The sequence below is a fragment of the Denticeps clupeoides genome, chromosome 14, assembly GCF_900700375.1.
Source record: "Denticeps clupeoides chromosome 14, fDenClu1.1, whole genome shotgun sequence".
NCBI lineage: Eukaryota > Metazoa > Chordata > Actinopteri > Clupeiformes > Denticipitidae > Denticeps > Denticeps clupeoides.
In genome coordinates, this window is record NC_041720.1 from 8,172,097 (window position 1) to 8,196,530 (window position 24,434).

Below are 24,434 nucleotides of genomic sequence, written 5' to 3' on the forward strand. Positions count from 1 at the left end.
AATATGAAAATATTATGACTTATAATAATACAATGCTACCATATCTGTCAATTAAAAAATATATTCTTCTCCAACTTTTTGGATCCATAATGTTCCAAACCCACTAATTACCTTAAACTGAAGAATCTGTGTGCAGATGACCCCAGTTTCTAATGTACTTCCTCACTGACAAAGGGTCTTTCTTAATGCTAGATAAAGACCTTAATGCAGAGTCCTGCATTTGTCATTTTGGGTTTTGACAATTTACCTCTGCACCTGCCAAAGTGCAGACCTTGAAAAGCAATTTGAATGTTGTATTGGATCCATTTGGTTTCAAGCTGAGGGAGGAGGTGGTCTCTTCAAAGCAGGATGACAGTGATTATTATTCCTCAAATTTGGAACATTTCAGGCTTTAGGGTCCATTATTTTGCAGAGCTGTTTTTTCTAGAAAATCTACAGAAAAGCATACATCGCCCTACCTCCATCTGTGCACATTTTAACTGTCACTGGAGAAAAATGGATAATTAACTGAGGATATTAAACAAAGAAGCAGCATGGAAAGTTCCTCTCCCACACTCTGCCAAGACTCTCCAGAGGTAACTGTCTCATTTGGAAAAAGCTTGTTCATGCTCATTCACAGAGGGAAGAAGGAGACCTCTGACTCCTCCAAGGTGCCTAATGTCACCTCAAATTGTTCAGTATCACAGCATCACCATGACTGGAAATGCTGCAGTTAACATGAAAAGTGCTGGCTTTGGATTTCCATTCCACAATCATCCTGTGTTCAGTGTTCTGGTAGAGCTCAGCAGAAGGGAAACCTTCATTTCAGCTGAACAAAAAAAAAAAAAAGAACAAGGGCTGCTAATATTTTTTTGAAAACAGTTGAATTTGTAGGGAGGAGGAGCGGCAGAGGCGGAGATATGAACTGTGTGTACTTCTGCCTGCTTACTGTACTCACACAGCTGGCCAGGATGTTTCTCTGCACCAGGAAGTGGCCTGTCATTGAGAAACTAGTGTAGTCAGTGGATAATGATGCCTTGGAGAGGGTAACTCCCGAGCGTGAAGCTTCACAAAGAATTGCTCAGGATTGCTTAATTTACTGGTTGTTTCAAGTCCCATAGAGTTCATCACCATTTTGGTCATAAAAGTTGGGCAGGTGTTGGTTTTTGCCATAAGAGTTCCATCGTAGAATTAAATTAGAAATCCTGTTTCTCATGAGGGATGTTTTGACCTTGTAGACCTATTCAGTTCTTACTTAACACCTGTGTTGTTGTATGTGTTATTATCATTCATGTTTGTTCATGGTATGTGGATTTGCAATAAATATATCTCGCTATATGTCTATAGCATGTATTTAAAATGTCAACATTGTTATGGCCAAATCTGCATTCAGTGACAGAGGAGCAAATTAATTATTAGATTCTTGGTAGCTGCATGTTTGCAAAGCTGGTCTGTTTTTGTTAATTAGTCATTAACTCAAGACAAATGTAAAAAAAAATTGAACTTTATTAGCTGTAATTGTAGTCATATGTTGAGCTAATTGAGTTCTTTCCACTGAGTCATATAAAGTGCTTGTCCTCTTTGGACAAAGGACAACTAAGTAATCAGGCCATAATCAGCAAAATTGACTATAAAACACATGACAAAAAAAAAAAATCACAGTAAATAAAATTCCTAACATTACTAACTTGGTGAAAGCCAATATACATATGATCTTAAGGCATGCACACTTTCCAATTGACAACATTTAACCAAAGGTAAAGCATTTACTTTAGAAATATAGTTAAATAAATAATGCAATACCAACAATCAGCAGTATTGTACAGTTGCAACAGAAGCAACACAAAAGCATATTGTTCTTTGGCTTTGAACCAAACTGTTTTTTTTTTTTAACAAAACCTTGGACTACATGAGAAAGTTTATTTTATTCTTTATTTTATTAAATGTTCCTGTTCGTGTTGAAACCCCTAGTTAATTCGAATTTGATCTTGTTAACTTTTGTCAATGATACCTTGATATGCGTGGCGTTGTATTGGCAGAATAGCTGCCTGATTGACTTCTGATGCTCAGAATGGACGTATGCCTGACTCGAATTCATCACAGTTCACAGTGGAAGATTTTAAGAAAATTCATTGCCAGTCCAAATATTAGAGCAAGGATCTTGGGCAGATCTAGATAAATATCACAAGGCTCCTATTGTGAATAAAGAGCAGTTTGGTGGAGTTAATTGACACATTTGTTCCTGCATAATGTCTTTTGGGGTTTTTATTTGGCATTACCCAACAACACTAGTTGTAATGATCAGTATGGTCTTTGTTATGACCACATTGGAGAGATTCTTTGCTTTTCTGTGGTAATTACATTTGGCAGAAAAAAAAAGATTTAAAAGGGTAAAGGTTTCATAAATGAACATGTGTGAGGGTTTCCTTAAACAAGTGATCCTTTCCAACACAAATCTACATTTATAATGACACATGACAGCTAATTAATGCTGTTAAATAGACCAAGAAAATTTAACTAACAACACGTTCATGGCGTATTAGTTCATGTATAAAGGCGTATAGTGAAACAGTATGACTGCAAAACTACAATTATTAATGCAACATCCTACATCAGGACATGACTCATTGCTCTAATAAACTCCTAAATTTGTTCTACATGTGTCATTTATTTTTTTGGAGTGATAATGAACTAATTATCCTGTTCACATCATGGTGGCCTGGTGCCGGAGTGTCATGCCAAGAGAGCAGAAATGATCCACATACTTGGTTGTATAGACTTAGATTTAATCTTCCCAAACCATTCAGGACATGTGGCAAACAATAGCCCTAAATCACCATACAGGGTGGACGGCAGCATTTTTTGTCTTTGTTAAACTTTTCTGATTTTCTGAGAGATTTCATAGTTCGGCATAAAGGGTTGTCTCTAGAAATATGGCTGCCAACCCCAGCTACACTTTCACAATTGACAGTATCTGAGATGAATTAGCACATTTACAGACATAAAGCTGTGCCTTGAAAGTGGCCAGGTCTCAATTACTTCCTGTCTCTGTAAATGATTATACAGAAAATATCCCACAGGAGGGAAAAGATGCATCCCAAAAGAACACAATACCATAGGTCTTCCCTGGAATTTCATGCCTTCATTCACAAAGATCTGAAAACATTTGTACATGAGATCAGCAGTGTCAGAAAACACTTGAATAGTAGTGAACAATAAGGCAAATTGTTTTTGAGCTAATTAGATCAGCCCAAAGAAGGTGAAGAAAAAGTTTCACTGAATGAGCATTTTTATATGTGACTGGTGAATTTATGTTTTTATATGCTATAAAAGGAGTAACATCTACGAGATATGCAACATTCCGTTATCCTGCATTGCGCAAATTATGTCTACAAGTCTGTATAACCCCATCAGTGGCACGGGGGTTTGGAGAACTGTCTTATTTCACCTTGTATCACCAAGACCACTATCTGAAATACATTTAAACTTACTCAAATACACAACTTATTGAATGCATATAGACATATATAAGTGCATATATGGAAGAATTAACTTTTTATTGTTGGTACCGTCATGACATATGCAGAGAGATTAGGATTTTTGTTCTTTCTACAGAAATGAAAAATGCTGGCTTGCTGTGATGGATAAGATCTAAAGTAAAGAAGTCTACACATTCTGCTGAGCCTATCCTGTGCACACCCTCTCATCTCATACTTGGTCATTGCTGGCAGAAACGCTTGTGTGACTGGCAGTGGACCTAAAAGCGAAAAACTTTTTTTACTTTTGTTTTTTGAATTTATACATTTAAAATATTTGGTTTCACAGCAACACAGCAGTTGTCCACGTAGTGTTGAAAGCTCCTCTCAGGGGGTTGTTTCATGGTTTGTCCCAGTGCATTTGTGAAAAAAAAACTTTTGAATGATTTCTGAAAGTTAAACACTCTGTTCACACATTCCATGCCCACTCTCAGGGGGGAACAGGTCAGTTTGGTTGCCACTCCCCTTATGAAGCCACTGTGGAGGAAGCTTGTCCAAATATTAAAGGCAACATCACACTCACCATAACCTGACTCATAGAAGCACTCAGTAAAACCTCATGCTTTTGGCCATGTAATGAAGGCTTTTTAAGGCTCCAGGAGCATTAAAATTTAGTCAATCAATGCCGGGGTTCATGAACACCAAGGGCAGAATTCATGCCAGATTATTCCAAGACAAGGACTGTGCAACCTCTATCTATTTACCACTTTAATTCATTTTGTCTAATGCAATTATTAGCCATCATAAATATGGCCATGTTATATTCAGAAGATCCCCTTTTAGTTGCCAAAACAGTCCTTCTATCAAGTCATGGTTTGCACATGTAGGTTGTAGGCTGTGGTATCTGGCACCAAGCTTTCAGCTGATCCTTTAGGTCCTGTAAATTGTGAGGTGGTCCCTCCATGGATTGGACTTGGTTTTCTTGTTCATGTCATAGATGCTCAGGCTTGTTGTGTTCCTCAAACCATTCTTGAATTATTTCTGAACTATGATAGGGTGCAAGTGCTTTCATGACAACAAGGAAAGTGTTAATGTAATGTCCACATAAATGCAAGACCCAACTTTTCCCAGCAGAACTTTGCTGAAAGCCTCACCTGCCTTGCCATGTCTTCTTCGGGTAAGTGACACGCATGCACTCAACCATCCACATTGATGTGAAACAAAATGGGATTCTTCAGAGGAGACCATATTCTTCCATTGGTCTGTGGTCCAGTTCTGATGCTCATACAGTACATTCGGTGGTGGACACAACCCTAAGGCAGCTACACAGCCTCACACAAAGAAAAACTGGGATGCACTGTATGTTTTGATAACTTTCTGTTGGAAACAGAACAATATTAGCAATTTGATCTTAGTTCTTCTATTGGATCAGACTACATTGGCTAGCCTTCACTCACCATGTGCATCAATGAGCCCACTGCCCAGGCACTGGAGAAGGTCCACATTTGCTGGGTCCTGACCACCGCAGCCCAGGAACAATTCCACATGAGGCGCAAATTGATATCAATTGTAACAATTATATTTACTGCACTTGACATAATGCTATGGCTGTTACGGCTGATCGGTGTGGTAGTGTAACAGAAATTCTATTCCTAGAATTACTACTATCTGGAATCTTACTTGCTGAGTATGCTTTGCATTTCCCCCGTATCAAAGTTTTCATTATGCATACTTCTGCAAGGAGGAGCCACCTTAAAGAAGGACATCAAAGAGCTTGATACTGATAAGAAGGGAGCTTGGCTCCATAGGGCCAGCACCACGTTGCCCATCCCTTTTGAATAAGCTGTCAGATCTAGTTTGATGAAAAGTACCAGAACTGCTCAGAGATATAAAGAGCTTCTTTAAATCATCTGGGAAGACCCTCAGGAATGTGCCTATATTCACAGGAGGGGTTCCATGTGTTAGGACTAAATCTAAACTGTGATATTATGTAACCTCTCTTTCGTCATAAATCAATAAACCCTTCTTAGAAGCATCTAATGATCTAAAAGGACACGTTCATACCACATGGAGAAAAAAAGGTTTGAGGAATGCATGTAAACATTTGAGGTTGACTGCAATTGAATAGTTACAAATGTGAATATGTACCTTTTTTATTTTAAGAGACTGTGGAAGAAATTCAAATGTAGTATTTTTGAGAAATTAGGATTTGCAAAAATCAGTGAAGCACATCACCAAAGATTTACGAGACCTGCCATAAACTGCTTACACTATGATAACTCTGCAGAACAGTAGTAGGGGGATATATGGATAAATCCATTCTACTCTTTGTCCTAACTCTCCTTTTTGGGCCACAACTTTTATGTTCTTTTCTTTTCCCCGTACACCACAAGGATTCTTGGATTTTTCAGTAATAGCATGCCAGACGTTCAAAATAGCTAATTGATTCCATTACTTGACGTCTGAGAGACTCGGGGAAAAAAAGGTGGTATTCATCCTGTGTCTGGTTCCTATTCTGCTCAAGAGTTTGTTCTTTGTCCAGAATAAGTATTCCTTGCACAATTTCACAACTTCACAAGTGATGTTTTGGGACAAACACTCAAGGACTCTGTAAATTTTCAGTAGTTTTATTGAAAAATGCCTCATCTGATTCAGAAATAAATAAGAAATTAAGGGTGTGGAATTCACAATTTGCAGTTAGAAACATCCCGCAGCAGTACTATCTCCATAGTCTTGCACACAAATGCCAACTGCATGAGATACTGGTAAAACAACAATGATGACAAGTATATTCTGATTAAAAAACAACAACACAAGAAAGTCCTTACTAAATATACACCACAGACATGCAATTCCACTTTTGGTAAAAAAAAAAAAATCAGCTGTGAGTTGATATAACAGATAAGTATAAAGTCTAAGATAAAAAAAACACAAATGAAGCCGTATTTAACTAAAATTGCTTGATTGGTGTTGAACAAATGACTATGGGTCTACTGAATGAGCAAGACAAACTGGAAACATGGTGGAGCATTATGACTATTTTTACAATGAAATGTGACTAGGATGGAGATAAACACATGGAGTTGACATGGCACTATCTATAAGTCTTCGTGCTGTTTTGAGTGCTCTGTGTTTATGGAGGTGACTTATTTTAATGAATGAAGGCATGATGCAGATATCATACAAGCAATGGCACTGTGGATGGGAGGGGGAATAAGAAACATGTATAAAAACAAACAAAAAATTAGAATAATTTCTCACCTCCACTTCCAATGATGAAAATCCAAATTATAACAAAAAGGAGAAAAAAACAATAATAAAAAAGGAATCCTTCCAAGAAGCTTGGAAGCCTCCTCATTGTCAAGTGTGCATATCCCTTCACAGTAGCATATAGATAGAGAGTGGCAGACGTTAATCTCTTTAAGGGTGCTATCCTTTCAGATCCACTGCTCGAATAGTGACCTCTTTCGACGCTCGTTTTGTGAAAGCTCGGAGTCCCCCTCTTCTGGTGTTGAGACTACGGCGGGTTCAGCCTCTGGTGGGTACTGCTCTGCTTAAAAATATTGTGGTGGCCAATTGAGCATGACAGGGAGTTCACAAAAGTCCATCACTTGTCAGCATTTTCCATTTTAGCATAAACAACTGAGATGGCTTGGTGACCTTGGCTCTTAGCTACTGTTCACTATGTAAACATCTCAGTGCACTAGTGCATTAGGTTTTTCAAGGGGGGAGACAACATCATTTAACTAGGGAATAATTGCAATTTGCTGTAAGTCTTTCCAAAGTATCCACAAAAAGTACCTAGCCCTCGTAACATACAAAGGTGTGGTAGTTCTACAGCAAATCATGAACAACAACAGGAAAAAAGCAATTATTCGGAAATAGTACTGAGTACATAATCATAATCCAACAAAAAGGAACAAAAACCTCCAGGGTTGCATGTACAAAAGGCACTTCATTCTGGCCCTGAGCACAATCTGCGGGTAAATCACTTAAAATGAATTTTTGAAAGAGGCATTCGTGTTGGCATTCAGCAAGCAGCGGGATACAAGGCACAGGCTTACTACAGGTGTTAAATTTAGTGACTGTGTTTCATTTACAAGGCACAATTAGTTTATTTACAGAGATCACCTTAGGGTTATCATGTTAAAATAATGTACTGTTGTCTTGGCCACCGTGTTAGTAATAATATGTTTTTCCCCTTCGTTGGGACGTTGCGATGTTGGTTTTTGATTTTGGTCATGCTCCTCCACCCGACAGAAGCTGTTTGACAGTTCGTTGAGTGGCTTCAGGATGCAAACAGGCCACTACCTTGCCATCCACGATGCTTCTCTGTTTCTAGTAGTTGTGAATTGTTAGTACCAGTCCAGGCTTTATCACTGTTTATTTTTTTAGATTATTCTTTCTCTCTTTTTTTGTCCTTTTTTTTTTTTGGTTCAGCGTTCATGAATCAGTTCATTGGTGGTTAGAAACAGGCGTCACTCAGGGTTTTTTTCAAAGAGAAAGCAGCACCGGTGACTGTAAAAGGTTACTATGGTGATCCTGAAACAGGTCAAAAAGGGTGTTAGACATATCCCTAAAACTACTAACACTTTACACACAGTCAAGGGTCACTGAACTTCACCCTTAACTTCAGCTATCGTCTCTACCAACACACTCATGCAACTGCCTAGTGCATGCAAGTACTGTTAAGAAAGGTCACGCGAACCATCATGCCACCTGTGTGTTTAGGAATATCAGGACATACCTTGGTATCCCTGCCCGTTGTAGGGAATGCCAACGCACTGGGAGGAGTCACAGTAGCCAGGGGGGCCAGGTGGTCCTCTCACCCCGGGGACGCCATTGCGACCAGGTGAGCCGCGAGACCCAGGAGAGCCCGGCGGTCCAGTAGGTCCAGTTCTTGACTCACCTGGTGGTCCTATGGGATGAAAGTAGTCATTGGTCCTTTTTATGTGCTTATGGGAAATGCTTGAAGGAAGCTGTCACTATGTTCCCATGGGCTGTCCCCAAACATTCATCTGACAATTGCAGACAAGTGTGGGGGAAATGCACAATAAATTGTTAATAAGCCACCATAACAACTTCCATTTGTCCTCACAGATGCTGGGGGATGGATTCCATTATTCCAAAAAATATTCCTGATGTTGGACATGATTACTGAAGGCCAAAACACATGTTCTACAACCAGTGGCCATTCTTTACAAGGGTAAATGTGAACTCAAGTCCTGGCAATGACCCCACTCCACTTGACAGGGTTCTCCATTCATTTATGTTCATAGTTCATAGGAATAAATACCTGATGGTCCAGGTGAACCTCTCTGTCCTCTCTGGCCATTTCCTGGACTTCCCCTTTCTCCCTTCTCTCCAGCGGGCCCTAAAATAACAAAGATCGCTGATTGAACACCCATGAACACAAGCCTCTCAGTGTGTTTTTTTCTCCCTCTCCCTCTCGACCGCGCTCTCATTTTCACACAAAGGGACCAAGCAGGAAACAGAGACTTAGCCACTGGGTCCACAACTTCAAAACACATATTAAAAGAAAGACAGCTCCAAAATCTTAGGAAACATTGCAAGGCCAGATGCAAACAGACAAAGGAGCCACCTAGACGGCAGCTGATATGTTATGAAAAAGTTACTCCAGAAATGGATTGAAACCATCCCACGTTAAAAGAACGGTTAGGGGGGATTGAAAAGCTAATCTTTATTGGCGTGAAATTTTAAAACGTTGCCTAAAGTGAGCGAGGCCACCAGGACAAACCAATGCGGGGGACTGGTTTGCGTTATCCTGGAATCGCTATGGGCATGCAGAGGCGCCATGCTTTCATCTGTAATTGTGATTCACGGCGAGGAAGCCACTTTCAATCTTAGTTGATGTTCCCCATGTTGAGCAGCTCTCTTTATTGCATGCGACCTTTGTCAAAGTAAGGCGTGTTTACATGAGACCTCTGTTATATAGCAGGACAAACACCTCTCTCTCCTTGGGTTCCTGGTAATCCAGGACTTCCTGGGAATCCATTTCTGCCTAATCTTCCTGGCTCTCCACGTGGACCTTGGGCACCAGGAGGCCCAGGTGGACCTGGAGGCCCAGGGTTGTTGCTCCGGTAACCATTGGGGATCTGATTGATTGCTTCATTGACTTGACTCATTTGGCCTGGAAAAAAGAAAATAAACACATGCAAAACAAATTGACAGACCTGGTTTTTTTTTTTTATCAGACTATTTGTCCAAATTTTCCTTGTGGTGTAAACAGACATGGATAAATTAACTTACTGTTAACCAGTTGCTCACAGACTTGTCTGGCAATGGACCGCATCATGCTCTGAGAGGCAATGTCTCCCTACAGTGGGGCAGGCAGTGAGGTGTTAATCAAAGTAAATGTATTTCTCTTTGGTCAAAATGTATTTCTCTTTGGCCAAAAATGTTTTAAAGAAAATGACTTACTCTCTCTCCTTTATCTCCTTTAGACCCTGTGACTCCCTACAGACAAAATGTGTATTAACAGATCTCTACGTAATTATAACAATAATAATACATAATGGGAAGCATGTCCCAAAAGCAAAGTTCCATAATAAATTGACATAAGACACCTTCCAGTTGATTTTGTCCCTCAACTGCTAACTATAAAACCTGCAAGACATTATACATTATCTTAATGGGTCTCCATTGCTGAAGCCGCCACTTCTCATTTCTATGAATTTTAATAAATCAGGTTAATGTACTTAAATATTTCAGCAGCTCTTTTATGTTTTAAAAAGCTAACCGGTTTCCACCAGTTCTGGGTTTACCTCATGTGCTCTGAAGTTAAACCCAGTCATACTTACGGGAGTGCCAATGTCGCCAGGTTTCCCAGGTTTTCCAGATGCCCCAGGCATTCCTGGAGCTCCAGGGGGACCCTAGACAACACCAACAACAGCAATAAGATGTCAGCTGATCATGCTGTCATGCTGACTGCAATCACAGTAACAAAACGTTTTATGTCCCAACAGGGGACAGACAAAATGTCTGGCAGGGAATGTGGGCTAACTGGCATATCATGGAAGCACATGATATTGCATAAAACACACCATTGTTCCTGGTGGACCTCTAGGTCCAGCCGGTCCTTCCTTTCCTTCGGGTCCCTGTATTAGAAAACATAAGAGAAACAAATGTGTTTGAGAGATACACTATGATGTCCATATCGTAATCCTGGAAATTTGTTGTCCCTCACCCTTGGTCCAGCAGGTCCAATAGGGCCGAGGGGTCCAGCAGGCCCTGGTGGACCCTAACGAAGACGAAAAGAAGAGAAATAATCTGTAGGGGCAGCTAATCAACTTCTGAGCAACTAACTCAAACCAAACTGACTGTCTTTAGGCCCTGTGGAATTCTCCAGAATTCTGCTCACTATTTTCCCCCCTTTTTTATTGCCAATCCTCCTCTCGCCTTTGATGCCTTGGCATTGGATTTACAGGGAACATAATATATTCCAGATCCATTTTATTGCCCATTATAAACCTGGGCTGTTCACTCTGCAAGTCATTAAATGCATGTTGCTGTAGCATCGTTACCTGCAACTACTGCCCACAATCTATCTGCATGCTGCATTTTACAGAGAATTGAACGGCAGGACATTTATTTATACTATAAACACTGACACTTTGGGGAAGTAGAAAGCAGGACAATGCATGGCCTTCATATTTATGCAACTGTGACTAATGCTAAAATAATCCATCACACAAAGAAATTAGCTGTTAAAAAAAACTGAAAAATATAATAAATGTACATTTAAATGAATGTATCTTTATGTAAATGTATTTCGAAACCTTTCAGCCTTTCAACAGTTCTAGTTTCCTTTTTCTGATGACATGATAGTCCTTTAGATGTGAATAAACAATGATATCATCAAAATGGTAATAATTAGGTTTAAACATTACATTTTCCATGGATCATTACTTTTTTGTGAATCAGATACCACGTTTGTGAGATTCATCCTATTCAGGAATGTGCGCTTCGTACTGCAACGTTTTCAGAATTATTTTATTAGGATAACATTCAATTATGGTAAGTGTGTTATGTAAGCATACCCTGCGTGAACTCTGTAGACTGCATGGCTGCAGTGCTGCTGTTGCTACTGTGAGCAGTCTGTGAGCACTGCTTACTTGGCCTATGCAACATTATCTTCTCCAACCAAATGTCCCTACATTAGCATGCTCAAGAAATTTATTGTATTAAAAAGTTCAAACAAAAGAGAACAAACTGGAGAAATTACAAGGGACGTAAGATGAATTTGATACGTGGAACAGCCTGCGTTTATTTGTTTAAATATTTTTTTTTGGACATTAATGGTCTCACGTTCAGCAAAGATCAAGTGTGATGTAGGCAGATCGGTTGGATTCCTCCTGCTCTTTGGGTGTCCCCCCCCCCCCCCCCCCCCCCCTCTTAAAATATGGCCTGAGGCCCACAGTGTGGATGTGACCCAGAGAAGTAGCACAAGTGTACATGGTGAATTAGCGCCTGTTTCCTGTATACAACCACAGGCAGAGCTGTGAGCCAAAAAATACAAACTCACTTTTTGCCCAGGTAGTCCTGAGTCACCAGGATCTCCTTTTGGTCCAGGTCGTCCCTACAATAAAAAGGAAAAAATAACCTCTATATATGCATTTTTTCACCATTAAAGAAAGTCAAATGCAAATTGTTTGTGTACTATCAGTATGCATTCTACATGTTGGGTTCCACTGGCGTGCTGAGTAGGAGGAGCATGTCTGCACCATACCATTCCATACCAGCAGTTTACTTTATGAGAAGGAAACTGCGGTTGATTTATACAGACATATAAAGATTAGGTGGTCCAAAAAGCCCTTGGATATCAAATGCAAGTTCCCAGACATGGTGGAATGCAGGCAGCAAAGCTCGCTGCCATAATTACTCCACAGCTACAACACCCGGCATTACAAATGACCAAAATAATCCCTGTTCGGGATGTTGAGGTAGTAGGAAATTTATGACACGCTACTGAAATCTGGCTGCACACTGAGACAATGGCTTGAAATGTGCACAAGAGTGCATCGAAAAAAAGAGCTGGGGAGTGAAACTCACGGCTTCTCCAGGAATGGATAGTCCGCTGGGGCCTTGTGGACCTGGAAGGCCCATAGGTCCTGGTAGTCCCATTTCTCCACGAGGCCCAATTGGACCCTGTTGGTGGGTCCAATCAGTGGTGGGTGGGTAGAGGAGCATGACACAAATTGTCTTTATTCATTTCTTTCTAATATAGCATTGTATAACATATTATAACATCTGTCAGTGTACACAGTGTATGTAAACTGCCTGTCATGACAATGGCTAAAAAAGTCTCCTGTTTCAGTACAAGATCATCTGATACTCACAGAAGATCCAGACTCTCCCCTCTCACCCCGAGGACCTTTGCTACCTGGTGCACCCTAGAAATTAAGAAAGAAAATTATGTGAGAACATTTAAGTTGGACACATAAAGTGATGAAATTTATGATGACTTACCACAGGGCCCTGAGGTCCTGGAAGTCCTGTGCTGTCGGAGGTGCATGTGCAAGCATTAGGGAGAGATGGACACTTGGACTCGTCTCTCTGTAGTGAAACAGGGACCAGAAAAAACGGTTTAGTGGAAGATAAATCAAAAAGGTAATTTGGAACCTCAGATAATCCTAAAACCTGAATTTCCTCAGGAACTGTAATAGATGACAAATCATGAACTAAAAAAAAAATAAAGTGTACTGCACAACATAAGAATTTTGCTAATAGAGAAACTCATAAGCCGTGATGTAAAGCAAAATTACTGAACCAAAAGCAATGCCTGTGAGATGAGACCATGGCTGTCTCGGCATAACAAAAGACACGTTCATCGTAAAAAAACCCACTCAATCTAAGCCTAGTGAAGAATGGGACTTAGCACCCAATCACAGCCAGCCCCAGTACAAGACATTAAAAGCACACCATAAAATGCGTAACAGGATATGCTGTCGACAGCCGACCATCAGGGTGGTATTGTTTTTTTGGTCCAGATGGGTTTACCTACTGCTGTTGCTCCCCGGGACCGCAAATCAGGGACATACGTTGCGAGGACAGAGTAAAGTTGTAGCAGGCTATGTGAAGCAGTCTTTGTTTTCCAGCAGATGCCATAATATTATGTCCCTTTAAAAAAGGCCCTTCAGCATGTTGTCAGTTCAGACTGAACAACATTTTTTTTTAAATCATTTTTAATTTAGCATTTTCTGTAGCTAAGGAGTAATGTAGCAGTTAAAGGGAAGAGACAAACCGCAAACTGTCAGTTTTAATTCAACACTCTGGTCCTTCCATTGTTCTACCTTTTTTGTTGGTAACTCAAAAATTGCCTACAGTGCAGTGTGACTGATCCAAACATCTTCCAATCAAAAAAGTGCATTCATTGTAACATGGTATATATGGCTCAATATATTTAACTGTGTAAACACATTTTACTCATGACATAGATTTTTTTGTTTGCTTCAAAGTCATTTTAAAGTTGATGCTGGTCATTAATGTTTTTAAATAGGCCCATGTGAACTATCCAATTAATGTACTGATTACTACAATGTATCACACTGCATCTGTCTTCTATTTTTAAGGCAGCTGCTTTGTATCTGCCCTCTAATGTCCCATTAGGCACAATCTGAACAAAGTCCACTAAGATGGCAGTAGGTTCGGGACACTGTCTGAATGTCTCGTTTATCATATGAAGGCATTAACTGAAAAACTCACAAGCATGGGACTACTCATCGTTGCCAACATGATGTACATGGCATTACTTAAATATAGCTTGACATATATAATATAAAAATGCATGTTATCTGATATCGTATATAAAACGTACCTACGTAACCAACCTAACACACATTCTGGAGATTTTTAACCTAAAAAAATTTTAAATTTTCAATGCAACCACATATTGAAACAGGTCTGCACGAAAGCAGTTCTTACCATAGATGGAAGGTCACAACATCTGTCTCTGCTTGTCCAACCCAAGCTGCAGATAATATCAAACATCTGTAGCTGGAACTGTAATGGAGTGGACACAGGCACATGTCAGTGATGGAGGAGCCGCATTTAAAAATATAGTTAAAAATAAGAAAAAAAGGTAGACTCTCCACATACATTTTTTGCTAAACTAATTAAATCTGTGTGCATGTTAGTTTTAGTTAATATCTGAAACATTTCCCTTAAACATATATTTTTCTTGCGGTTTTGTATATTGTTAATCGTTTCATAATGGACGTCTTTCAGATGCAACCAATGGCCCACTATAAGGATATTAGTCATAACATGCTTATTACTTAATTTATAGAAGTAGTTTTCATAGGTTTATTGGTTTTAGGTACAGTTTCTAAAAAGCTTCATAGTTTACCTCTCATATTGCAGTGGTATTAATGCAAAACTTACTGTGGCGGATTCTCCTTTCTTGCCAATGGACTTGGACATCTTGCCAAGGACTTGATAGCCATCCGTGGATGTGTTTCCAGCTTCCTTAATCACTTTCTCAGCCACTTCCTGACAGTCCACGTTCAGTTTGACACTTTTGGAAGAAACCAGGATGTGAATCTGCAAAGGGAGGATTTTGAAGTGTTATGTAACCATGTCCCCAAAAGATCTAAATAAGTTAATTCTTTCAGAACAAAAAGTAAGCAAAAAAGGCAGGTCAACACAACATCACTTCTTCACAGGTTTTCCAGAAGACATTACATTTCGTCAGCATTTCCACCAGCATAATCTTTTGATCTGATTCTTAATAACAGAGCAGAAAATTGGAAATGATCAGTGTGACATGGAAAACCTCCATGTCAGTTACTTTTTACAATGATCACACTGTACATGCAAATCACACTGTACAAACCAGAGTCTGAAAAGGGGGAAAAATGAGTTTCGCATTTGATCCTGGTAGAATTGAGGTGGCAGTGTTCTACATTCTTGTCTAGATCAGCATAAAATTCATGGTCAAATTGTTATCATACATGCATCCAATCTTGTGATATCTTGTCCGAAGAGTTGGAGACCTGCAGTGGAACTGCACGTTTTGAGTGCTATGAAATGACTACAAATCCAATTGTTATTCTAACGCTTTAAAAATGAATAAAGGCTTAGCATTGACCACACTGCATAAAAATATGGGAGAAAACCAGGAAAAACCAGGGAGAAAAACGTCCTTACAATTCCCCCGTTGTTCTGCTTTCCTAAAAGTTGACCACAGCAACAATAGGACTAACATTTTTGCCTGCTAACACTACTGTGCAGAGCCGCTGAGTGGTCTCAGCTTGGCAGACACACACAGCTCTGTGGTCAGCCTCCTGGAAGTGGGCCACAGCCGACTGCTGTTAGAGGAAACCCGTTCCTCGGGAGTCTGGATTTGTAACAAGTGAACATGGCACGTGCGAAGATTTGCAAATGCAATATTGAAGGATCACTCTCGAATGCCGCTGGACTTGGTCAACAAATCATGGCTTACTGAGAGAGACTAGCTGCTGCATTAGAAGCAACGGGTTGCAAGAGCTCGAACGCAAACCCACTTGTTTACCACTTCAAATGGACAGTGACATGGGAAGCCACAGATCACAGCGCGATAATCAAAATATCTGGTGAGAAACTCAACACCACACTATTGAAACGCAGTAATGCAGGGCAAAACAAACAGCACGTCACTTCACCAGCCCTCAATCTTGTGTCATCACCCTTACAAATTTTTTTATTCAGCTTTTTGACATTTACCGTCCTTTCAAGGGATATCTTCTCATCAAATTCTATTGGACTCTGCAATCTGCAATCACTGGGTTGGCTGTGTTGCTTACAGACCATGTGTGAAAAGATCCACCGCTGCGGTATCAGTTCACATCTAGCTTCTGGAACATCCCAAAGGCTCTCATGCATACGGTGTCCCGTCTGCTTTTAGACAAGCTTCCATGAAAACTGTCAAACATCATTTATTGTTCTTGGCTGACCCCTCCGTCCCCCCCTTTTCAATGGCCGGGCCTAAATCTCGTCTGTCTGATGATGCCAAGAGCACTGTCTCAGATTTCCAAGGGATTGGAGGTAAAAAACAAGTTAATGAAGAACATGACACACGTAGAGTGGAGAGTGCTCTTACTCTTATCATCTGTCCCCCATGTGATGGGCTGTCCATTCTTCATCACATATCATTCTATTGACCTTTGATTGAGGTTGCTTTGAAGTGGCTTCAGCACTACTACTGTAATAAGTCTATGCTGTATATCATGGTTTAATTCACAAAGAGCTTTTTTGTGAGCTCAGATTGAGAAACATTCTCATTAGGTCGCTGCAAAGAAACAAGCTCATGCTTACTTTATGGTTTCTCATTAAAATCAGCTTTGGTCCCATCCTCAGAGCATGAGCGTCACTGAGTGATTGAGCATGAAGACGATATCAATGCATCAATCTGGAGTGATGTCTAAGACTGACGACCACCACAAAACCAAACAAGGGAGTATATCATGAAACAATGAAGACCATTACCACAGAAATTAGTGTTGAAATTCTGCTGGTGGATATTGGTATTTCGGCCTGTTTTGCCAAGATTTTTTTCAGAAAAGTAAGTGCACCTTACTACAGAGGTTGGTTTTGTGAAGCCTATGATCTACACCCTTAACGTCTTTCTGAGGTCAAAAGCTTACTGTTTAAAATCCAAAACCAGCCACATCACTGACAGCTTTTACATTACTCTGGAGACAACATTTTAAAACATCCATTAAATTAGGGACCAAACTTTTGGCTTTTGAGCAAGAAGATGGTCTAAATCATGTTTGTTTATCCAGAGCAAATTGGCAGTGAAGTGTAGGCTCATTAATTTACAGTGAAAAATGATACATTGCCAGTTCTGACAGCTGTTTACCCCTTAAAGAACACATTTATGAGAGGGCATTGTTTTCCCAGTAGACAAGCGGTCTTTACATTACCATATTAATGAAGAATGTTCCAACATTTAAGGAAAAGACCACGGTTTACTCTTTGGATTGTCTTTAGTCTCTGTCAGCTGCATTCAGTGGCTATGATAGAGGTGCTCTCAGCACCAAATGGTTTTTCCTGCTGTTTGGCAATGCTTTGTCTTCAAGGTGAAATGGACTGGCTGGTAGGATCAAGCTGGCCCCATGTCGCCTCGAGAAAGGCTAACTGGGTGTGCATGTACAAAAGCATGCTGGGAGGTAAACCACATATGTAACCACATATACATTTAAAAAAAAAAAAACAGCCCACCGCACCCTTCCAGCTAACCACAAGTGTGTCCCACCCCCTGTCAGCTACCTCAGACAGTGGAGGGAAAAGGAGTCTATGAACCCCGGCAATCAGACAGCAATGGAGCCAAGCATGAAAGGGGGTCAGAAGGAGAGGAAAGAGAGAAAATGCACAAGAACTCCCCCACCCCCTCCTGGCATTCCTCTGCCTCTCTGATGTAATTGTTTAATAGCTAAAGCAGTGACCCAACATTTTCCAGGCTCCTGAGCCAGAAGCAACTGTTTTGTTTTTTTTAATGGGCTCCCCCCAAAATGTGCTTATGGGGGCTCAGAATAGACTACAGACAACTGGTTCACATGTTCCCCCTATTTTTATGAAGGACTGTAGCTAGTGATACCTTCTTGATTCCTCTACCAGCTATGATTACATAAATTGGTGCAGTATGTTGTTGAACTTTGTCATCTGCAGGGACAAAAACCAGTTTGAAACTGCATGAAACATGGCAGAGGACACATTTCGTTTTGTGCAACATGTGTCCTGTGCTTATAATTACCAGACAGTCTTCAATTATAAAAATACCAGTGATTTAGTTCATGCTCATGCATAGCAGCAATATTTTAAAAAAATGGGACTCACTCAGAGACGCCCTATTTTGCACAGAACTGTCCCAGGTTATATAAAGCATTTTAATGACAAGTCCATCTGCTGCATGACAGGACTTTATCTTGTACCGATGAACATTCCAGTAATAACACAACATTCAGAATGGAAGGTATTCTTCATATCTTCATATCCCCAGGACACATAAAGAAACTATGAGTGGTGATTGATGAACCACAGCCTGCACGAGTCACGCCATCGTTTTTTACATAATACACCCATCACCCTTTTGCAGCAGACTTTTCAAGTGGCTGGGAAAAAAGCTTACCTTATGGAAGCTTCCATGGAAGATTCTCTTGACTTGAGGATTGTCAAATGTTGCCTTCTGGATTTCCCCGCGGGTATCCTTGTTATAAAACGATACTGTTTTGCTAGAGGCTGGATTGAAAGGAGCAGAGCAGTCTGTCAAACATCACATTAGGCTCAGGGTCATGCAAAACACTCCAAAACTATAAACACGTCTAAATGATTCGCCAGCTAGCACTTATCACTGGTTTTGACAAATAGACTGAGAGAAAACCATATTGCAACAGAGCAGTTCTCACGGCATTCTGGGTTGGGGTCAACTGAACCTGAGTTGCACTAAAGACGGCCCTGTTTGATAGCTGCAAGACAGACTTAAGCAGTCCTAAGACCTGAAGTCCATTACAGTCCAAACAGGAGACCTAGGAACCATCTGGTTGGCCCGTATCTGTTCTCTTATCTTCCTTCTTCACCAGAAGAAGCGTTTTATAGGAGTTGGACTTACGGTCGATGGTGACACCGACTTCTGGCTTGTCACTTTTGCTGGACACTTGCCAGATATCAAAAGCCTCCGTGGGAGAGTCGGGGAGAAGGCGGAACATGAGGATTATGGTGTAAGCTGAAGGGAGACCATCAGGATGGATTTCCCTGTAAAACAATGAAGTGAAAATATATAACGCTTTACAGTAGCTTTTGGAAAACCTTAGCAATGTTGCATTTACTTGTTTGTTTTTAATTTATTTTAAATAGATTAATTTATCATCACTGATTTTCAATCAAATACAAGTTTTATCTTAATTGAAAGTGACCTGAAAAGTGACATTATAATTACGATATTGTATTGTTAATAGTATCCAAAACTGTACTGGAGAAGTCTCCTGATATTTGATTGTTCAGGATATTTGATCAATAGGTTTTTCGGGTAAAACAGTATGCTGCACTCTGAAAGTAAGTAGGTAAGGTCTGAAATACAAAGGTTAGATTGAGGCCTTCATTTGTCAAGTCCACCTCCAGGCCAGGCTACAAACTTTCTCAAATATCATGACCCCCTTAACTTAATATATTGGTGTTGCCTTAAGTAGGGCATTGTAAATCCATTTTTGTAGTCAAGATGACAGTGAGTTCTCATTTTTTTTGTCTGAACATGGCTAGGCAAGACATATCCTGTTGGTTGCCTCTCCCCAAGCAAAGTAGGTCCAATCAACCTGACAAAGCCTTACATACATAAAATAAATCATTAGGTATCGCAACCACTGAGAAAATAATAAGCCATGTAATGTTTAAGTACACAAGTCACTGAGAAATTGTCCTGAAAATTTGACACGACAGTAGTGATAATCCTTGTCTCATCATTCTGAGGGACAATTAATTAACAATTAATAACTGTGGACAAAATGGATGACCCTAATATCTAGGGAGAATAGTTCAATAGTTTTATTCAGTGTTGGATACTTGCATTAAAACCAAGATAGAAGAACCATTTGGAACATACTTTGTCTGTTGGGTCAGATAAGCGTTCTTATGAAGTCTGTAGGCCGTGTAGCTGTTGAAAGAACCTGGTTCCATGGAAACACCACTGATGGCTCCATACATTTTCTCTGTCAAGTTGAATGCCTCCAGCATTCTAAATCCTGAATTCAGAAGAGAGGGCAATGATGACAAGCCCAGAGAGAACTTCAAAGGAAACACGTATTAAGGGTCCATTTGGTTTTGCAAAGAAAAGAATGCCTCACTCACCAGGTGAGGTAAATCCGTTCAGGTAAATTAAAGGACAAGCTGTATAAAAGAAAATGTAATCACTAGAGGACAGGAAAGTTTTATGCTAAGTTTAAATATGCAACAATCATCTTAATTGAAGCACAAAAAAAAACGTACAGGATGTAGCTGTTTCACAGATGAAAGTTACAAGGTTATCCTGAATTGATGCAAAGGCATCAAAGTCATCCACAATAAAAATGTGCCGATCGCTTGGTTTGCTCCCAATGTTCTGCAACTCAGCGTAGTCCACATCTGCCACACCCACTACAAAGACACTGTAACCTGTAAATTAAGATGAAGAACTGTCAATCGTTTAGAGAGCTCAGAACTCTTTGTAAACATTCATCAATATTGTTCCCTCACCAGGGAAATATGCAAAGGCTCAGTGTTGTGTATTATAGTAAGTAGACTGGAAGACTAGACACTTTTAAGCAGCAAGAGATCTGGCTGTGTTAACCATACCAGCATGCTGGAGCTTGGCAGCGTTCTTGGTCACGTCATCTTGAGAACGTCCATCTGTGACCGCAACCACCACCTTTGGAACACTTCTTCTCATTCCACTGTCTGAGGTGATGACCTTCTCATAAACATGTTTCAGAGCAACGCCTGGACAACAAACAAGAGCAGAAATTCCTTTAGATTAAAAGGCATTTGAAAGGATTGTCCTACTATAAAACTGTATTTCATTAGGTCTGAAGTGCTGCTGGTGGGTCTGTGGACATCAGTACTGCCGGTCATCTGGATAGAATTAAATGGAAAGTGTCTGTGGGTTGGGGGTGGAGGGGGGGGGGGGGTGCTTTGACAAGTGTAAATTTTACCTGTTTTAGTGTTTCCTCCCCGGTACTTAATAAGCTTAAGTGCGGCCAACACTGTGCCCTTGTCATTGTAAGAATTCAGCCGGAATTCGGTCTTGGCATCATCGCTGTACTGGACAAAAGACACCTATTGGCAAAAAAAAAGGTTTTAGTGCATTTTAGTAAGGTTATTTTCACAAACCACCTTAACAAAATTTTGAGCCTGAAACCTGCCAAATATGTTATACACAGACTGTCAGCATTAGGGATTATGTTTCTCTTTGATGGACTAAGACTAGTCCTAGACTAAAATAATGTTTTCAGACTAGAACTAGGTCTAGGACTAGGACTACATTTGGTCTAGTACTAGGTTTAATCCATCAGTAGGACCGTACAAGATCCACATGAATTTAATCAGAAGTAACATAGTTGCTACTCCCAAAGAAACTCACCTGCATACCGCTTGGTCCAATGATGTCAAATGCTCCAATCATACTGAAGACAAAATTCACCACTTTGTTGAAGCTCTCATCACCAATACTCCACGAGCCGTCAATTAAGAACACCACATCTGCCTTGGCACCTTTGCAAACTGAGACAGAAAATAAAACTCTGTGACCTGTGGTTGACTGAAGCACTGGGCTTGAGCTCAAAGACCATGAAGGAGAGGGTCTTATCTTCATTTTAAGTCAGATCTTAACCCTGGTAAGAGGCTGTTGGAATTCACACAAACAAAATGATTAAAAAAATGTACAAACGGACCTAGATATATATATAGCAATTACTGGTTTAATTGATACCACTTTTCAAAAAAGCAGCCAAAACAAGAAACATTTGGTGACCATAAGGTCTGGAAATGAACTTAATGGCTTTTTCTTCTCATCTTGAACACAAGGCTTGGCAAAACGCTGGGTAACGTCTGCCTGATGCAGAGTGGTATACTTTTTCCTATATAACACTGAATCTCATCAAAGCAACCGTCATATTTAGGCACTCATTCACTCGACACTTTGAAATGCCTGACTTTCTCTCAAGAGTAAACTGTGAAGTCTGCAATGTTGGAGGCTGCGACCTGCCACGGGCAAGGGCTGTTATTTAAAAACAAACAAGATTTAGAAGAGTCAAAGGTGGCCTGCGAAGTGACTAAAGCTGCCAAATCAACGATTTACATCGGTGGTGTCATAATGTGCTCTGATGAGTATATTGGTTTACTGGCATAACAATCATTATCTGTTCTAGTTGTACTTACCAGCCCAAGCTGGGGGGATTGTTGGAGGAGGGGGGGGTGTAGGAGGCAATGTTGGGACTGGCGTTGGCTTGACCACTACGGCATGACAAAACAATGATTTGTAGAAAGTGAATGTGTATGTGAATGAAACATGTGAGCCACACCCAATCCAGTAGAGACACTTGCAGACACTTACATGTGCGTTCTTTTACACTGACACCGGGTCCCTCCAGGTTGGGTGTTTGGACAAAGACAGTGGCGTTGTACAGGGAGTCTGGGCTCAGGCCCTCGAAGCAGTACTGGCTATGGCCAGCAGTAATGGTGACCTCCTGCTGGCCCCGTGGGGAAGCTGCAAACGAATGGGCATATGTAACTTCAACTGTTGCAATACAGCTTTGTGATTTACACACTGAAGGAGATGTAATAGACAGTAATATGAAACCACTAGTTCTCTTTGTGGCAGTCCCTGATTGTCCAGGATACTGCATCTAGCATGAGAAAGTATTTGTGATAAAGAGAACACAAAAGTTGACAAAAACAAAACAAGAACAAAAAAGATTATTTTGCATGTCTTCTATGGACTTTGTATGATGCTAAAGCTTTATCTCTTTCTGCCATCTTAATGACTGTCTGCAGTAAGATTTTCACCCGATTTTTACAAGCATGCTGCGTCTTGGGGTACTAATCCTGTTACACACTGTTTACTTCTTAGGAACACTGTTTAGCTGCATCTGTGTTCTCACACACACAAATGCCTCTTAATTTGGTAAACTGTCACCGTCTGTATGGTTAATCACTGCCATGACCACATCTAAGTGCTCTGAGGCAATGCTTCCTGTTGTTTTGGAGTCTTAATGCCAATCAGCGTGTGAATATGAAGCAGATGGGTTCAAAGCCAAACAGCAATTAAAAATGCTAATCCACCGTGTTAATTAAAGACCTGGTGGTAGGACGCATTTCAAACACTGTAGCTCAGACAAGGGTTAAATCTTAAACTCAAGACATGGACTGAGCGCCCAAATCAAAGGGAAGTGAGATGCAGGAGAATTGAGACTAGAGCACAAAAGCCCCAGGCACAACATTTAAAAATGCTCTACACAGCACAACTGTGTCCTCTGCTTTTAACCATCACCCTTGGTGAGCAGTGGGCAGCCATGACAGGAGCCCGGAGAGCAGTGTGTGGGGACGGCGATTTGCTCAGTGGCACCTTGGTGGCACGGGATTTGAACCGGCAACATTCCAAACTTGCCATGACACCACTGCCCCATTCTTGTCTCATCATTCTGAGGGATTGAACAATTAATAACTGTGGACAAAATGGATGACCCTAATATGTAGGGAGAATAGTTCAATAGTTTTATTCAGTGTTTTAGTCCTGTCATGGCTCAACGTAAAAAGTAACAAGTGTCTGCTGCCAACAGGTCCCTGACGGAATTCAGGCCATCCATTTTGAACCAAAACTTGTTTTTGATGATACTGCAAATTCTTAACAGTTTATCATATGCTCTTGTATATCACAGTTTCATTGACACTCACGATCCAGAGGATTCAGCTTAATCCTGTAAGAGGTTGCCCCCCGGTGAGGATTCCATTTTATGCAGAACTTGTCATAGCCAATATTAAAGGTCTCCAGATTGGTCACATTCAAGTAAACTAAAGAAAAAGACAGAAAGGAACCATCATGAGATATTTGTTGCACTTTCTGGGGAAATAATACAGAATATGACAGAACAGTTTTGATTATAAATGGTAACGTATTTATACACTAGTGTACTACAACTGTATTTCTGACAAGACCACTTATGTCGCTCCATTAAGCCTCTATGAACAAGTACGTTCAAAATAAGAGCATCAGAATGAATAGAGCCATTCAAAACAAACTCACGTGTTGTTCCTTCACCATTGAGAGCCCCACTAAGGCCTCCATCATACTGGGCATAAACCTTAACGTCGTACGTTGTGCCAGGCTGTAGGTTGTGCAATGTGTATGAGATGACGTCACCAACAAACACTTCCAAGGTTTGATCAGTTCCTGAACAAACAAATGCAGAAATATTAGCTGTATTAGATAAGTATAAATTTAGCTTCGAATTA

General features: G+C 40.4%; 1 protein-coding gene across 3 annotated transcripts in view; it reads right to left on the reverse strand.

The window, feature by feature from the left end:
- Positions 1 to 6,066: 6,066 nt before the first annotated feature.
- The window catches only part of col12a1b (collagen, type XII, alpha 1b), a 57,156-nt gene continuing 38,788 nt past the window's right edge, over positions 6,067 to 24,434 (reverse strand). For all 3 annotated transcript variants that reach the window (XM_029002269.1, XM_029002268.1, XM_029002267.1), the window contains 27 exons: positions 24,226 to 24,372; positions 23,877 to 23,993; positions 22,537 to 22,689; positions 22,362 to 22,436; positions 21,565 to 21,704; positions 21,137 to 21,260; positions 20,781 to 20,924; positions 20,436 to 20,600; positions 20,298 to 20,336; positions 20,053 to 20,191; positions 19,066 to 19,208; positions 18,586 to 18,695; positions 14,859 to 15,017; positions 14,400 to 14,477; positions 12,945 to 13,031; positions 12,815 to 12,868; positions 12,528 to 12,623; positions 12,001 to 12,054; positions 10,663 to 10,716; positions 10,520 to 10,573; positions 10,277 to 10,348; positions 9,897 to 9,932; positions 9,726 to 9,792; positions 9,424 to 9,606; positions 8,752 to 8,829; positions 8,203 to 8,373; positions 6,067 to 7,997 (listed from right to left, as the gene is read on the reverse strand). In XM_029002269.1, coding sequence (XP_028858102.1) covers positions 7,987 to 7,997; positions 8,203 to 8,373; positions 8,752 to 8,829; positions 9,424 to 9,606; positions 9,726 to 9,792; positions 9,897 to 9,932; positions 10,277 to 10,348; positions 10,520 to 10,573; positions 10,663 to 10,716; positions 12,001 to 12,054; positions 12,528 to 12,623; positions 12,815 to 12,868; positions 12,945 to 13,031; positions 14,400 to 14,477; positions 14,859 to 15,017; positions 18,586 to 18,695; positions 19,066 to 19,208; positions 20,053 to 20,191; positions 20,298 to 20,336; positions 20,436 to 20,600; positions 20,781 to 20,924; positions 21,137 to 21,260; positions 21,565 to 21,704; positions 22,362 to 22,436; positions 22,537 to 22,689; positions 23,877 to 23,993; positions 24,226 to 24,372 — 2,750 coding nt within the window. In that variant the 3' untranslated portion in view covers positions 6,067 to 7,986. The remainder of the gene's footprint in view (positions 7,998 to 8,202; positions 8,374 to 8,751; positions 8,830 to 9,423; positions 9,607 to 9,725; positions 9,793 to 9,896; positions 9,933 to 10,276; positions 10,349 to 10,519; positions 10,574 to 10,662; positions 10,717 to 12,000; positions 12,055 to 12,527; positions 12,624 to 12,814; positions 12,869 to 12,944; positions 13,032 to 14,399; positions 14,478 to 14,858; positions 15,018 to 18,585; positions 18,696 to 19,065; positions 19,209 to 20,052; positions 20,192 to 20,297; positions 20,337 to 20,435; positions 20,601 to 20,780; positions 20,925 to 21,136; positions 21,261 to 21,564; positions 21,705 to 22,361; positions 22,437 to 22,536; positions 22,690 to 23,876; positions 23,994 to 24,225; positions 24,373 to 24,434) is intronic.